The following is a 15219-nucleotide window of genomic DNA, read 5'->3' as shown; positions in this document are numbered from 1 at the left end:
AATTAGATTGTGGATCTTAGAACGTAACATTTCTCCTCCTGCTTGAATAAGCTCTGCTGGAATGTGATCACTACCTGGCGATTTAGTATTCTATATATCGGCAAGAAAGGCCGAACCTTGGATACTTATGAAAGATTTCACATTTATGAAATCAGGAAACTAAATTTGCAACTAAATGATAATTTTACTGATATTTTTAATCCTATATATGATGTAATCATTGATACATACAAAACATAATATACAGTCATACCCCCTCCCCCCACCTCCACTTCTGCATACACCTTATCTCTGCACACACCACCCCTTGCATTGACTTTTAACATACAGGGGTTGGATAAAAAGTAGAGGCAACACTGCTGTAACATGAAAGATGTGCGTCAGGTGGCACTAGTGCCATTTGCAGCTGATAGCAGAAGTTCAGTTGAAGTAGTGTAGTGAGTGGATTTGGCTGTTTCATTAAGTTGCATTGTGCATCTTCTTGAAGTGCAGGAGCCCAGTTCAAGCACCCTAACCTGTTTACAAAACAAGAACGCTCCTCGATAAAAACTGAAGTTGCATGAGGTCATAGTGCACAAAACTATTATCAGGGACTGCGAGAAGCATGTGGTGATGCTGCTTTGCCATATCGCACAGTGGCACGATGGGTGAAATTGTTCCATGAAGGGAGGGATGCCATTCAGGACAACCCCATATTGACAACCACACAGTTCACCTTCTTGCTTCTTTGCTGGATGTCGATCGTCGATGGGCCGTGCGGGAGTTAGCTGCTGAGGTAGGCGTATGTCACAAAACTGTGACCGCAAAATTGCAGGCCGTTGGGTAACCCAACAATGGCAACGTTATGCAACTGCACAGGACTTGTTGGACCAGTACCAGAGGGAAGGTGACGACTTCCTTGGAAGGATCATCACTCTGGATGAAACTTGGGCTCGCTCATACAAACCGCACTTGAAGCGACAATCAAAAGAATGGAAGCATCCTGGCTCTCCTCATCCAAAGAAAGTGCGCCCTACACAGAGCAATGTGAAGGCGATGTTCATTGTGGCATATGACACTGATGGAGTGATACTGCACCACACTGCACCTCAATGACAGACAGTAAACGCTGCCTACTACTGCAATTTCCTGCGTAGTCATCTTCATCCAGCACTCAGGAGGAAGTGACGACACTTGTTGGCAACGAACTCCATCATCCTTCATGACAATGCAAGGGCTCATACTGCTGATGCTGTCAAGAATCTCCTTCGCCTATGGTGATGGGAGATATCGCAACATCCGCCATACTCACCCGATATGTGTCAATGTGATTATGATCTCTTTGCCAAAATGAAACAACCACTGCGAGGGACATGTTACAACACAAGAGAAGAGATTATTCATGCTGTAGGGCGGTCACAACTGGACATCAACAGAAGTAGACGCGCTCATGGTGTACGCCTTCCACAAATTTGGCAGAAGGTGGAACACATGGGGGGCAATTATATTGAAGGAATGTAAGTGTGTTTACCTCAGTAATAAAGTCATTTCAGAACTATAGAGGTGTTGCCACTACTTTTTATCCAACCTATGTACATCACCAAATCAGTCGTTGTTTACATTCCCTAGAGAATGGACATTACTTTGTAAGATGAGGCACCGATTAAATTGTAAGTAAATAATACACTATATCTTCAATACCAAAATCAACTGTTAATTATAACAAAACTCAATACTGTTACTCTCATATAATTTTCAGATTAACATTAATATTACTACATCTACATCACAAGCCTCCAAACCAGTTTATTATATATATATACACAAAATACAGAATACTCCAATTTGTCCTTGAGAATACAACAAAATCGCAAAAACCAATGATTGACTCAATGATGTAAAGCGTCATTCGAAGAATTTTAATATAATTAATATTATTGTATCCAATTTTACTAGTACTACAGTTCAGTGGTGTATATATGTTGGCCATGTATTTGCCTGATGATGGCTTTTGGTAGCCAAAACATGTAAATATTTTTCTATTCTTTTTAAAGCAGAGCCAAATGTGGCCCTGACCTAATATCATTGTGTTGTGACAGTTTAATAAATAAATTGTATATTGTTGTATTATAACACAACAGGATGCATGAAATGAAAATTATCCAAACAATACATTATGTTGCAGTTCTGAAATCCAAGGCATGGGTAGTTTCACATTTCCATGAACCAGAGACTTTCGTGAGAAACTACGAGTCATTCAGTCAGGGAATTCCCTGCCATTTACAACACCCAAAGATACAATACTGTGTTCACAAGAGACCATACCCCCAGTGTGATGAAGTAATGCTACTTAAATTTTCAGGCTGGCTATATTTCATGAACATTTCTCTTGCTAGTAAAGGAGCAGTGTATTCTATGTGGACCATGTCAAGATGATATAAGCCGGACATGTGAGGAGTTAGTGAAGAGTTTGTTGGTCAGTGAGCGAGTGAGAGGACTGCTGCAGTTCAGTCGTTGTGAGCTGTTATTGTTCGAAGCTAGTAGCTGAGGCTGGGGCCAGTTCGGGAACCCAGAAGGGGAACATCTGCCCTGGGAAGCCGCTACCAAGCAATGTCAATGAAGAAGTGACTGTGGACACTAGAGAGAGTGTGTGTGTGTGTGTGTGTGTGTGTGTGTGTGCGTAAAACAGTGTGTTGTAAAGTGTAGTCATGCACTGTATCAAAGAGTCCAATAAATACAGCCATCAGTCCAAAACCTGTCTATAGTCATTAAAATCACATGACAACTGACGTCAGAAGTGGGATTTGTGCCAGACAAAGTTGCATTGGGGCAGGTTTCATCCAAGTACTAGGATTTCCACTGCCAATTCTCATTCCAAGAACTGCACCACATTCAATATCACCCTATCACCAATAGTGTATAGCCTCATTACTGACAGCATAATCAAATAATAAACTTAAAAATGAGCTTGCCTCCCTTTCTTCTCAAACAAAAAAATGTAAAATTAAATAAAATTTTAATCGTAGAGCATTAAAAATTGTGCAGTCTTTGAAAAGTTTTAGTACTCTCCTGCGGAATAGGGAAGGCAAGACAGATGGCAGGTACAACTGGTTAACCTCTATATTTTTGCTCATTTAGGAATGTATGGAGTTTCACTATTCAAACAGCAATTACAAGAGTTATCTGAAAATTATCCCAGTGTTTTCAGCTTGCACAGTATATGTGGGTGGTCCTTGGTAATTGTCTAATCTAATCTTTGTTGAAGGAAATTAGTTTTGACGCACAATTCTTTTTGTTTCTTATTTGCTCTTTTAAGCATGCTTTCCTTATTTGATAAAAAATAATAGAATTATGGACTCATGTTGCTGTCTCTGTCTTCTTATCTTATGCCTGCCATACTCTGATGGCTGCATTTTCTTTTGTTACCAATCTCAACAGGGTAGTCACACAAACTTGTGAAGCATGAGCGACAGAAGCATCACTTGATTGCTGGGTGGACCAGATACTTTTTCTGGGGATGGATTTTTAAAATGATACACAATTTTTGTATTGATGTTTTATGTTGTCATGATCTTAGTGACTATAGATGGGGTTTTGATTGGTATGAGGGCAAACTGAAAAGTCTTTGCCCCTATTTTTTTTCAGCCACCATAATAAACATACAGGGAAATCAAAATACAGGCAGTGTTCTAAGTACCTTTGACTATTTTTCCACACAGTCACCACCCCGGTTCAGGCATTTGTCCCATCGCACCACTAGTTTGGAGATGCCACTGTTGTAGAATTCAGCCCATTGAGCGTGGAACCACCATCGGACAGCGGTTTCTGCATCATCGTTGGAAATGAACCTCTGGCCTGCCAGGAACTTCAGTGAACTGAACACGTGGTAATCACTGGAGGCGAGGTCTGGACTATATGCTGCATGCTCCATAATCTCCCATCCGAATGACTGCAGTTGGGCAGTGGTCCTGTTCGCCACATGAGGCCTGGTGTTGTCATGGAGGAGAACGACATCGTCCACGAGAATCCCCAGGCATGTTTTCCTGAGGGCAGCTCACAGACGTGCGAGTGTACCACAATAGCTGTCCATGTTAATGGTGGCAACTTGTGGCATGGAATCCAGCAGGAGTGGTCCTCAGCGATCCCAGAAGACCGTGACCATCAACTTCCCGATGGATGGTGTTCTGCGGGATTTCTTCATGACAGGCGAACTGGGATGTTTCCACACCATGCTCTGCTGCTTGGATTCTGGAGTGAAATGCAATACCCACGTTTCATCTCCGGTGACAATGAGATGCAGGAAATTTCACTGAAAAAGCTCCTGGCAGGCCAGAGGTGCATTTCCGACGACGTGAAAACTGCTGTCCGGTGGTGGTTCCACGCTCAACTGGCCGAATTCTACAACAGCGGCATCTCCAAACTAGTGGTGCGACAGGACAAATACCTGAACCGGGGTGTTGACTATGTGGAAAAATAATCAAAGGTACTTAGAACACTGCCTGTATTTTGATTTCCTTGTATGTTATTATTGTGGTTGAAAAAAATAGGGGCAAAGACTTTTCGATTTTCCCTCATAATTGGATTTACTGATCTGTTAAAACTCATACAGAGAAGAATGGCGAGCAATCCTGAGGAAGGCCAGGGCTCACAAAAGGCTGTCGTGCCAGTGATGATGATGATCTGTTAAAACTTATAACTACAAGTAAGGATTATGCTCATACCGTTCTACACATTTCACAAATCACTACAGGACACACTAGGTCTTCTCAGTGTTACAGTATTACACTAGCTGTTGCTTGGTAATGGCTTCCAACAGCAGATATTACCCTTCCTCTGGGTTCCCGAAATTGTCCCCAGCCTCAGCTACTAGCTCCTCACAGCAACAGGTCACGACAACTGAACTGCAGCAGTCCTCTAACTAATTAACTCTCTCAGGAACAAACTCTTCACTAACTCCATTAACTCCTCACTTGTCCTGCTCATAACATCTCAGCATGAACCATGCAAAAAACACCGACCCTCTGTTGCAGTGCAGCTGTTACTTTGGAATGGTTGCATTCGTGTCTGTTGGCAGAGCCATTAACTAGCAAAGGGTCCACATGCCACAATATTAATCGATTATAATCAGATCTGTTACTCAGAAATCTTACTAAAATTGTACATAATTTTGGCAGTTATATATTACTGATACAGTTAAGACAGCCATGAAAGCTCATTTAAACCTAGTCCAAATCCTTGAACTCTATTTCTTCACAGCAAATTTAATATTATTCTCGCATCTGTATCTAGGTTCCCCAAGGGTCTTGTCCCACTACAGTTTTTCATGCATTTCTCAACTCTCCCATATCTGATATATATTCTGTCCATCTCATCTTCCGTATTTGGCTACCTTAATTGTGATGGCGGCGAAACTGCAAAATATTTGGAACTCAAGAGGATATCTTTCCATTCCTGTTGCAGTGGAAGTAAGAACTGAACAATAACTTTGCATTCATTTTGATATATTATACTGCAAAACCCAATTAATCTGTAATTGCAACTATAAACTTCTTTATGGATAACCTCAAACCGATGCGCACGCATGCATGCACACATACACTCGCTCTCTCTCTCTCTGATACTTTGAAGATACAGCCACACTGAGAAACATACACAATACATCTGAGATACAGAAGTCATAAACAAAATTAAAACCAAATGAAGTATATGTCTGCTAAAAATCTGTGATATGTTCATGTCAGCAACTTGAACTTAACTTGCATGAGACCTTGTATACTGGGGAATTTTACAGCATTATCTTCATACACACCATAGAGCATTTTCAGTGTTTATCTCCTGTATCCATACATTGCATTAAGGTATCCTTTATCAAATGCACTCAGTGCAAGTTATCAAATTTATACCAAACCAAGCAAGCACATAAAACTCAACAATGGATATGTGACAAAGGATGAAAAAGCAGCAACAGATACAAAATTATATGGTATGGAAATGAGTAATGCGCGTACTTGACCAAACATCATTACGAGTGATTCGATTGAGAACTATGGATAAAACTATCATAAAGATTTTTTCTTCAAAATAACCTTACTAACATATGTACTTTTCTTAGAGAGATAGGATGGGATGGCATTGACTGGATTGATCTGGCTCAGGATAGGGACCAGTGGAGGGTTCTTGTGAACACAGTAATGAACCTTCAGGTTCCATAAAATGCTGGGAAATTCTTGAGTAGCTGCAGAATTGGCAGCTCCTCAAGAGTAAGTAAGTAAGTATATGTACTTTTACTTCACATTTCCATTATTTCGGAAGATAAAGCCATAAAAATAAATGTCATGGAGAAGTAGTTTTACTATTTTCCTGCAAACAGAATGGTGTGATGATAGAGATTTAGATACCAAGAGCTGGCGAGTTTAAAAGTTTTCCAACATCTGTTGAATGAATAGGTCAACAGCGAGCTAATTTGAATCCCACTAGAGATTATGCAGCAAACTGAACTCAAGGGCCAATCCACAAGCTACGAAACCATCACTGTCTTCAAAGTGTTCAGAGTGCATCTGCATGAGCGCTTCTGACTTTCTGTACATAAAGACATAAAATCCTGCAATTTAATGAACAGAATTGACACTTTTATGCAGTTTCAACATAAACTGTACACATATTATGTTCAACACAAAAGGGAATGATTACATCACTTGCAATTTTCAGACTCTTTGAGACCTAACAGAATATCCATACCAGTTTAATGAATCATCTGTAGCACATGTGTTTCACTACACTATTAACAGTTGCAGATTTACAAATCTCATACATTCCAGTTTTTCACTCAGATACTATCACCCATACTTGTCTTGAGCATACAATGAAATATATACTGAAACTCTTAGTCATTCCTAAAGCTACTGCACTGTTTTAAACTGTTTCAATATAGATGTAAATAAATGCATAGAAAATTCAGTGCTTATACATAGGCAAGAATGTAATTACAATATTTCTAATATCATAACATGATTACAAACCTTTACAACTCCACCTCACTAAAACAAGTCATACGTTTCAATTTGTATATATATATATATAAATATATTTTCTCAGCACTGAATGGGCACTTGAGTGCAATAATAGTTTTCTATAACCATTTTGCTGCCAAAAATTTTGATTTTTTTTTTAAATTGCATGAAACTTAACATTTATAATACCAACAAATATTACAAAAAAAGTCACCAAAATGTAATACAGATGGAGACCACTGAACAGAATGGATCATTTTAAAGTGCATACCAGTGGCACTTTACTCAAAATGAAACCTGTGGTCTCAGAGTGTGATGTAATTTAAAGCGTATCAGTAGAGAAGGGAGAGACCCAAATATCACTATCCACAGATACTCTCAAAATACCAATGAAAGATAATAAATTGACAATATCCTGACGCATGATCACTTACAAGTAATGTTTCCTCTTTCTGTTCACTGTAGTAAAATAAAACACTGTAAGAAATGACTGTTTCATATGGCAACAGTGTATCTACATTTGATGATGATACCTGGAACCAAAAGCTGTTGGCACTGAATTACTTTCAGCAATTGCTGTGTCGGGAGCCTCTCATGAGCGGGACAAGCAGTGCAGGGGTGCCAGCCTGCCGGAGGAATGGGTGCTGCAGCAGTTCAGCTGCTGTTGCTCTCTGTGCAGGATCTCGAACCAACATGCGCTCCAAGAAACCCTGCAGTCTTGGAGACACCTAAACAACTCTCTACGATTATTATTCGAGCTAAAATCATTTTAAAGTCTACAGTGTTATATAGCCCAATTTTGCAAACAAAACTCTGCTATAAGCTTGGCTGAATCTTCCACTATTTTTGAACACAGTAAGTATTGCAGATAACTTCTGGCATGCAAGGATATCAGTTTCTGTACATGTATTGTTCTCAACATATCCATACTTTTGTCCCCAGTATCATCAGAGAGTAAGAATAAGAAAAACTGTAGTAGTATATTATTACATATATATGCCAGTGCTCTCATTCACATCTAGCGTTACTGTAATTAAATAATAAAGGAAAACCAATACTTCATTAAGAGTGTAAAACATAAAAATCTAAAAATGTTCTGTTTACAAAGATTGACTGACAGACGCTAGGTTCATTTAATAACACTTTTTCAACTGAATATTTCAAATGTTAGGATGACTGCAAATAATGAATTGAGGGGAAGGAAGTGGTTGTGGACCTTTCTGAAAGTACTATCTGAACATCAGCAGGGAAGGACTGGTTAAAACCATGAAAAGTCTCAACTGAGTATGACCTTAACCATTACATTCAGTCCATTACAAAGGTTATTTGCATAAAATATTTGCCTCGCTTACTCACAAGAGCAATGTAAAGGGCACACTCAACAGCATGACACACTTTGGAGGATGACAAATAACTGATGAGTACAATATTTTGTTATGATGCCCACTTCCATATAAATTGACTTCACACAGCACAGTTCTTACACCTGGTCAAGAAATTTTCTGCCTTCTATGGAACTTGATGGTTCATTACTATGTCTACAAGTCTGCCAATTGACCCTATCCACAGCCAAATGAATCCTGTCCACATTCTCATATGCTCCTTCTTTAAGATCCACTTCAGTTTTATCCTCCTACCTGTGCCTAAGTCTCCCCTCTGATTATTTCTTCTGGTTTTCCAACTAAATGTTTGTATGTATTCCTTGTATTGTCGATATGTGCTACATGCATCACTTAGTTCATCATTCCTGATTTGATTACTCCAATAATCTGATATTTTTCATTAACTATGTTTTATGTTGAACATATGTCAAAAAAGGATACAGGCATAAAGAAATGTGAACTGAGCACTTTCTATTTGACACTCAATGTGCAACATTTGAATGCACATGAACTGACTGTTGTTATAATCACTGCACTTAATAAAAAGGTTTCATAAATACTTTTTAAGATATGCTCATAGTTTTATTTAAAATATTCTGTCAAGACATAATTATCAGCTTTCTTGAGGGTCCTATTAAATCTCTCATTCTTCCTCAATGCATAGTACATGATTAAGTTTCAATTTATTTATTTCAGTTGCTTGAATATACAAGTGTAACAATGAAGAATTACAGCAAAACCCTTATATAAGGTTTCTCTGGGGGCCAGGGAACACATAGGAAAATCTTAAATGGAGGTAATTTAACACTGAGTTTATTGACTTCAGATCACTGAAAGTGAACATTAAGTGTGGGAAAAGCTTCAACTGAGGAACGTTAAATGGGGGATTCACTGTTTATTCCTAATGGATATAATATGAAAGCAGATCACATTAAGTACAATGCTACCACAATGGAGGTTCAAATGTCTGCATTATAGCAGTATATGTAAATAAAATCTATATGGTTAGTTAGATTAGCATAATCTTCATGAAGCTTATTAATTCCTGTCTTAGAAAATGTTTCACCACATCACTTAAAAATATTATGCCAACTAATTCTGATACCATTCCATGCCTTTAACTGCACTGCACTGATAAAACAATTATATCTGTGTTGGATTTGAGGCTCGACAGTGGTGACTATGAAGAGTTTGTCTTCTGGGATATAATACTGTGTAGTGCAATGAAAGTCATAAGATGTTTTGGAGGAATGTATTAGCTCCTTCACTAGGGTGCAAGAGTAAGCCAACCAAGAAACCAGTATTAAGCAGGCAGAGACTGCGTATTTCATGCTGATTTCTGGGTTGGTTTACCCTCTGAACCTGAAGATGGAGGTGGTATGTTCCTTTGAAACACTGGCTGAATTTCACAAAAATACACAGCATTACATCCTGGAAAACAGAACTCTTCACACTTATTTCCATAAGAAATCCTAATATTAAAACACAGATTTTCTCAATTTATATTATTAAAAATATTAACAAAATCTGAGATTGTTTCATTTGTTTTTTGATAATAATGGCTCTTCAATTATATCTCCCTTTGTGCATGAGCACACATAAAGTATGATTTAAAGAACTATGGTCAGTCTTTAGGAAGTTGTTGAGATAGTTTGGAGCAGACAAAGCAAACAATTATTTGATTCACCATTGTCTCATTTATGGCATTTCAAAGTTTCAGTCTTTTTTTTTTGTATGTCTGTGTAATGAAGCCTTCATAATGTCGTAAGACGGAGTCTGTACTGCATTCGCCTATGGCTGACATTACTTCTGACAGCAAAGCAGAGATAACAATGAAATTAAATGGCAAGAATTACTGATGTGGAGTATGCTGATATGCATTTTGTGCGTGGCTTCTTCGACAGAAATGCCAGAGCTGCACTGCACACAAATGTTGTTACACAGGTTGAAGGTAACCCAAGGGTGGCAACTGACTTGTAACATTTGCGGTGAACATGTTACATTACACCACAACTGGTGAGGCGCATCGAATGCTCGTTTTGAACGTTCGGCTCGACTGTGCTCATGTGCGCTCCACTTCATTTCATTCAATATGTCAAGACATGGAAGTTGTGTTATCTGTGATCCCTTTAATTTAATTTAATAATAAAGTATATTCCCAATCCCTCTGCATTATCAGAACAACCTCTTTCGCCAGAACAATACGACTGTCAACACACACAAATGGTGCTCCACATGTTGGACATGAATGATCGTTACAACACCACTCGAATGACTGCCTGACTTGTACAACTCAAAGGGATTCGCGAAAAAACCAACAACACGATGGAGCGGCCATGAGCACGAGCGGCTCCATTCGCTATCTTCACTTGTGTAATGCTCGATTTGTAACATGTTACATTACAGGCAAATGTTACAAGTCAGTCACCACCCCAAGAGGCATGTGTTTGTAACAGTGCACCATAATCTGAAGGAAATATGTGCCTTCATGCCAATCTACTGACTAGCACTCACTGGGTTGTATACAGTAGAAAATGGATTCCTCCCTCAGAGTGCAGTTTGCTGTACACTGCATAGCAACAGCTGAAACTTCTCACATACAACTTATGCAAGGCCTGCAGTCAGGGAACAATAACTTTCAACTCCAGTTCTCTCAATGGCTTCTACACAACTGTATACAAACTTGATTCTTTAAGCTGTGTACTGTGGACTGAGAAACACCATTCACATGAAATTAAGTAAACAATCTACAGAACCTACATGAATGGACACTGGAGAACCTTCATGCTATTCACAGCTCTTCATTTCAAGAGAGATTTAAAGTTAACATCTGGGCCAGAATTGTACACAATTACCTAACTGGATCATATGCGATAGCAAACCACCTTGGCAGAATCCAGTACCCTGATGGAACACTTCCTGTTTTATTGGAGGATGTGCCCCTCAGTGGTCGCAAGTGGATGTGGTTTCTGCATGATGGTGCCCTCTCCCTGCTCACTTTTCGTGCTAAGTGGGTAAACGGCTGAATATCCATTTTCTGGGCACAAGGATCAGCTATGGGGGTCTGACAGTATGGTGTTCATGTTCTCCGGATCTGAACCCTCTTGATTTTTTTGGGGGGGAATGCATCAAATGAAATGTTTGACATGCAACCACAAGCTCATAATGACCTCTAAAACTGCAACCTGGTAGCTGTCACAGATGTGAGATCCAACCTGCACAACTGGTTCATGCCAGGGATTGCATTTGAAGTTGACATGAAGTATGCATTTCCTCCCCTTACACTGACACTTGTGTCAAACATGGCATAAAATTTAAAGGTGAAAATAACTTAATCCTAACTAAAACTAATACATTTCCTTTAAAAGCAGTGAAACATCTTGACAATACAAAGGTGTTGAACCAAACATGTTCACATTTTCTGCTCCAAATTAACTCTCCAACAATCTCCTAATACATAGACACAGGATACTGTAACACCCTGTGTGAGTGTGTGCACATACGCGTGAACAAGCACATGCATGTACATGTCAGTACTACATACAGTGTCCCAGAAGTAAAGGTCATAGTACCAGTCATTCTAAGCAAGAAAGTATATATGTACATGTGTCCTATTATGAATGGTTTCTGAGACAGAGCTATTTCATGTTATTGTCGACATATAGGAACGTCAAGATGCACTCAGACGAGCACCACGCCATGTCCTCACACGAGTTACAGAGTGCACTGATTTTGACAATAGAATTTTGGAAAATATATTATACTAGGTAAACTGCACCAACTCTGTCACCTGAGCAATAAACATGAGTATTAGAAACAGTATGTAATATCTCTTTCTTATCAACAATTTTGGAGAGCGGCACACAGTAGCATAGTTGATTCAGGCACTATGTTACAAGCTGTAACATCACAGGTTCAAGTCCCGATGACGTGGATTTGTTTCAACTTACTTAATCCTTCCAGCCACACTATGGCCCTGGGGTCGATTCAGCTTCTAATGGAAATGAGTACCAGGAAACTTCCTGGGGGGTAAAGGGTGGCCAGCGTGTAAGGATGACAACCTTACCACCATCTGTGAGCCCACTGTCTAGACAAAATTTGGGAGCCTTGACGTCTCACAACCCAATGGACCTTCATGGCCTGTTACAGGGATAGTTTTTCTTACATTTATCAACAATTTTGGAACTGTACAGTGAAAACAGCTCTATCTTGGAAACCGTTCAGAATAGGACACATGTACATATACACTTTTTTGCTTAGACTGAATGATAATATGACCCCCACAAATACTGACCTTTCCTCTTGGGTCACTCTGTATATAGACAACCTGGTTACATATAGGAAGAAGATGATAGCCTTATAAATGAACTGATTAACCTGTTTCCTTCTATTTCATTGCTAAGGGTATGTTACTGTTTACTGCTGACTTACTATGGTACTGTGGCAACAAGTACAGACAGGTTCATTGTTTCATTGGTGGTCTTATTACCACCTGTTCATGGAGTTAGATGCTAGCTAGTGGGCAGCTTCTTTCCACTAAGATGGTGACATGCTACCACATTGATTGAACTAAAGGTCCTGTCTATGCCTGATAAATATACTTTTACATACTCATGGAGCTGAGCCCTTCTGGAGGAGCTGCCAATTCTGCAGCTAGTCAAAAATTTCCCAGAATTTTATGGAACCCAAAGGTTCACTACCGTGTTCACAGGCACCCTCCACTGGTCCCTATCCTGAGCCAGATCAATCCAATCCATATCATCCCATCCTACTGTCCACCCACCTACGTCTTGGTCTTCCCAATGGTCTCTTTCCTTCTGGTTTTCCCACCAATATCCTATACGCATTCCTCATCTCCCCCATTTGTGTCACGTGCCCTGCCCACCTCATCCTCTTTGACTTGATCATTCTAATTATACTTGGTGAAGAGTACACGCTATGAAGCTCCTCATTATGCAGTTTTCTCCAACCTCCTGTCACTGTATCTCTCTTCAGTCCAAATATTCTCCTCAACACCCTGTTCTCAAACACCCTCAGTCTATGTTCCTCCCTTAATGTCAGAGACCAAGTTTCACACTCATACCGAACCACTGGTAAAATTATAGTTTTGTATATTCTAATAATTTGATGTGTCTCATTCTGGTCCGTCACACTATTAATTACAAAGTGGATAATTTTCAGTCCAGTGTGACATACAAGTTTACAACACTTCAGTCTTTATTCACCTTACATGTTTCAATTCAAAAGAATCATCCTCAGAGGGGTACCACTACGATCAGGAAACACTGTCATGTACAATGTTTTAATAATATGCAATTAAGCTATGAATAATGCTCACTATATAAATTTTGTTATTATCACAGTTAGTTTTGATGTTTGCCTTAGGCATTCACGATGACGCTTCTTGAAGTATAGATTTACGTATGGTGCCATTTCTTTTAAGCGTATTTGCTGGGTATTCTGATTGGGATTTCCCACTGCACACAATATGATGTTCACTTTTCCATACAGTAGCTTCCCTATGTATTTAAAATTGTATTAAAATTTCTTTTGCATATAAAAATTTAGTTATTATGTTAAAATATCATGAGCCAACATTGGGTCATGTTGTTTTCCTCCTGATTGTGGAAGATGTTGTTTATTTCTCTTGATTGTATGTTCTTATTGTAAGTCATGTAGTTTATGTGCGTGCTGTGTCGCTTGTACGATTTTAATACAATTTTAAATACACAGGGAAGCTACTGTATGGAAAAGAGAACATCATATCGTGTGCAGTGGGAAATACCAATCAGAATACCCAGCAAATACGCTTAAAAGAAATGGCACCATACGTAAATCTATACTTCAAGAAGCGTCATCGTGAATGCCTAAGGCAAACATCAAAACTAACTGTGATAATAACAAAAAATGTATATAGTGAGCATTATTCATAGCTTATGAGTAAGTACATATTGTTAAAACATCTTATGTGACAGTGTTTCCTGATCATAGTGGTGCTCTTCTGAGGATGATTCTTTTGAATCGAAACACGTAAGGTGAATAAAGACTGAAGTGTTGTAAACTTGTAAGTCACACTGGACTGAAAATTATCCACTTTGTAATATTCTAATAATTCTGATAAATATATACAGTAAAATACTTATGTGATACTACAATAGCCATTGAAAATGTCTTCCAAAATCTAATCAGAAACATTCAGATCCAGGTAGCTTAAAGACATGAATCATACCAAAACATATGCTGATTCCTTCAGCAATAAAAAGTACACTGTTTATTGTTGTGAACTGGTGCATCTTTGTACTTGTGACCAGTCAGTTGTGAGTGTTTTTTGCATCTGTAGCATCCAATCATAGTTGAGTTAAAATACTGAACAATTACTGAAAATTTATTATCAGTATCTTTAGCAGCATAATGCATCAGCAAACATCACAAAGAATTCACTGCTGACTATGAGTTGCTTTCAATGAACGAATAATGAGGAAAAGGCTTTGGATGCTACATTCCCTAGATTGGAAACTGTGTGATATTTACCTGTGATAAAACTTGAAACAGAATATCTACAGAAATAATTCAAGCTTTACTGATTATATTCTGGTATGCTATCCTAGAAATCACAGGAGGTGACCTTAAATGTCTCACAGAGCTTTTTATACGAATGTGAAATGTACCTGGATACCAGAAGACACTGTTTTCTGCAGCTACTGCAATATAGCAGGCATTCAGTAGTCTTGAATTTTCAAGAGCAAAACAAGAAAAACATTCTCAATTCAAATGGTAACTTTTTCAGTTTCGAACTTCAAGAATTTTATGACATGTGCTTTTGCTTTGCACGTTGCAGCCATGTCAAA

At 38.8% G+C, this 15219-nt stretch overlaps 1 protein-coding gene across 3 annotated transcripts in view; it reads right to left on the bottom strand.

Moving 5' to 3' along the window:
* Nucleotides 1–6184: 6184 nt before the first annotated feature.
* The window catches only part of LOC111863788 (serine/threonine-protein kinase PAK mbt), a 36323-nt gene continuing 27288 nt past the window's right edge, over nt 6185–15219 (bottom strand). For all 3 annotated transcript variants that reach the window (XM_033751212.1, XM_023850479.2, XM_033751213.1), the window contains one exon: nt 6185–7717. In XM_033751212.1, coding sequence (XP_033607103.1) covers nt 7556–7717 — 162 coding nt within the window. In that variant the 3' untranslated portion in view covers nt 6185–7555. The remainder of the gene's footprint in view (nt 7718–15219) is intronic.

This window comes from Cryptotermes secundus, unplaced genomic scaffold (assembly GCF_002891405.2).
Source record: "Cryptotermes secundus unplaced genomic scaffold, Csec_1.0 scaffold801, whole genome shotgun sequence".
Taxonomy (NCBI): domain Eukaryota; kingdom Metazoa; phylum Arthropoda; class Insecta; order Blattodea; family Kalotermitidae; genus Cryptotermes; species Cryptotermes secundus.
This window is presented reverse-complemented; position numbering and strand designations above follow the sequence as displayed.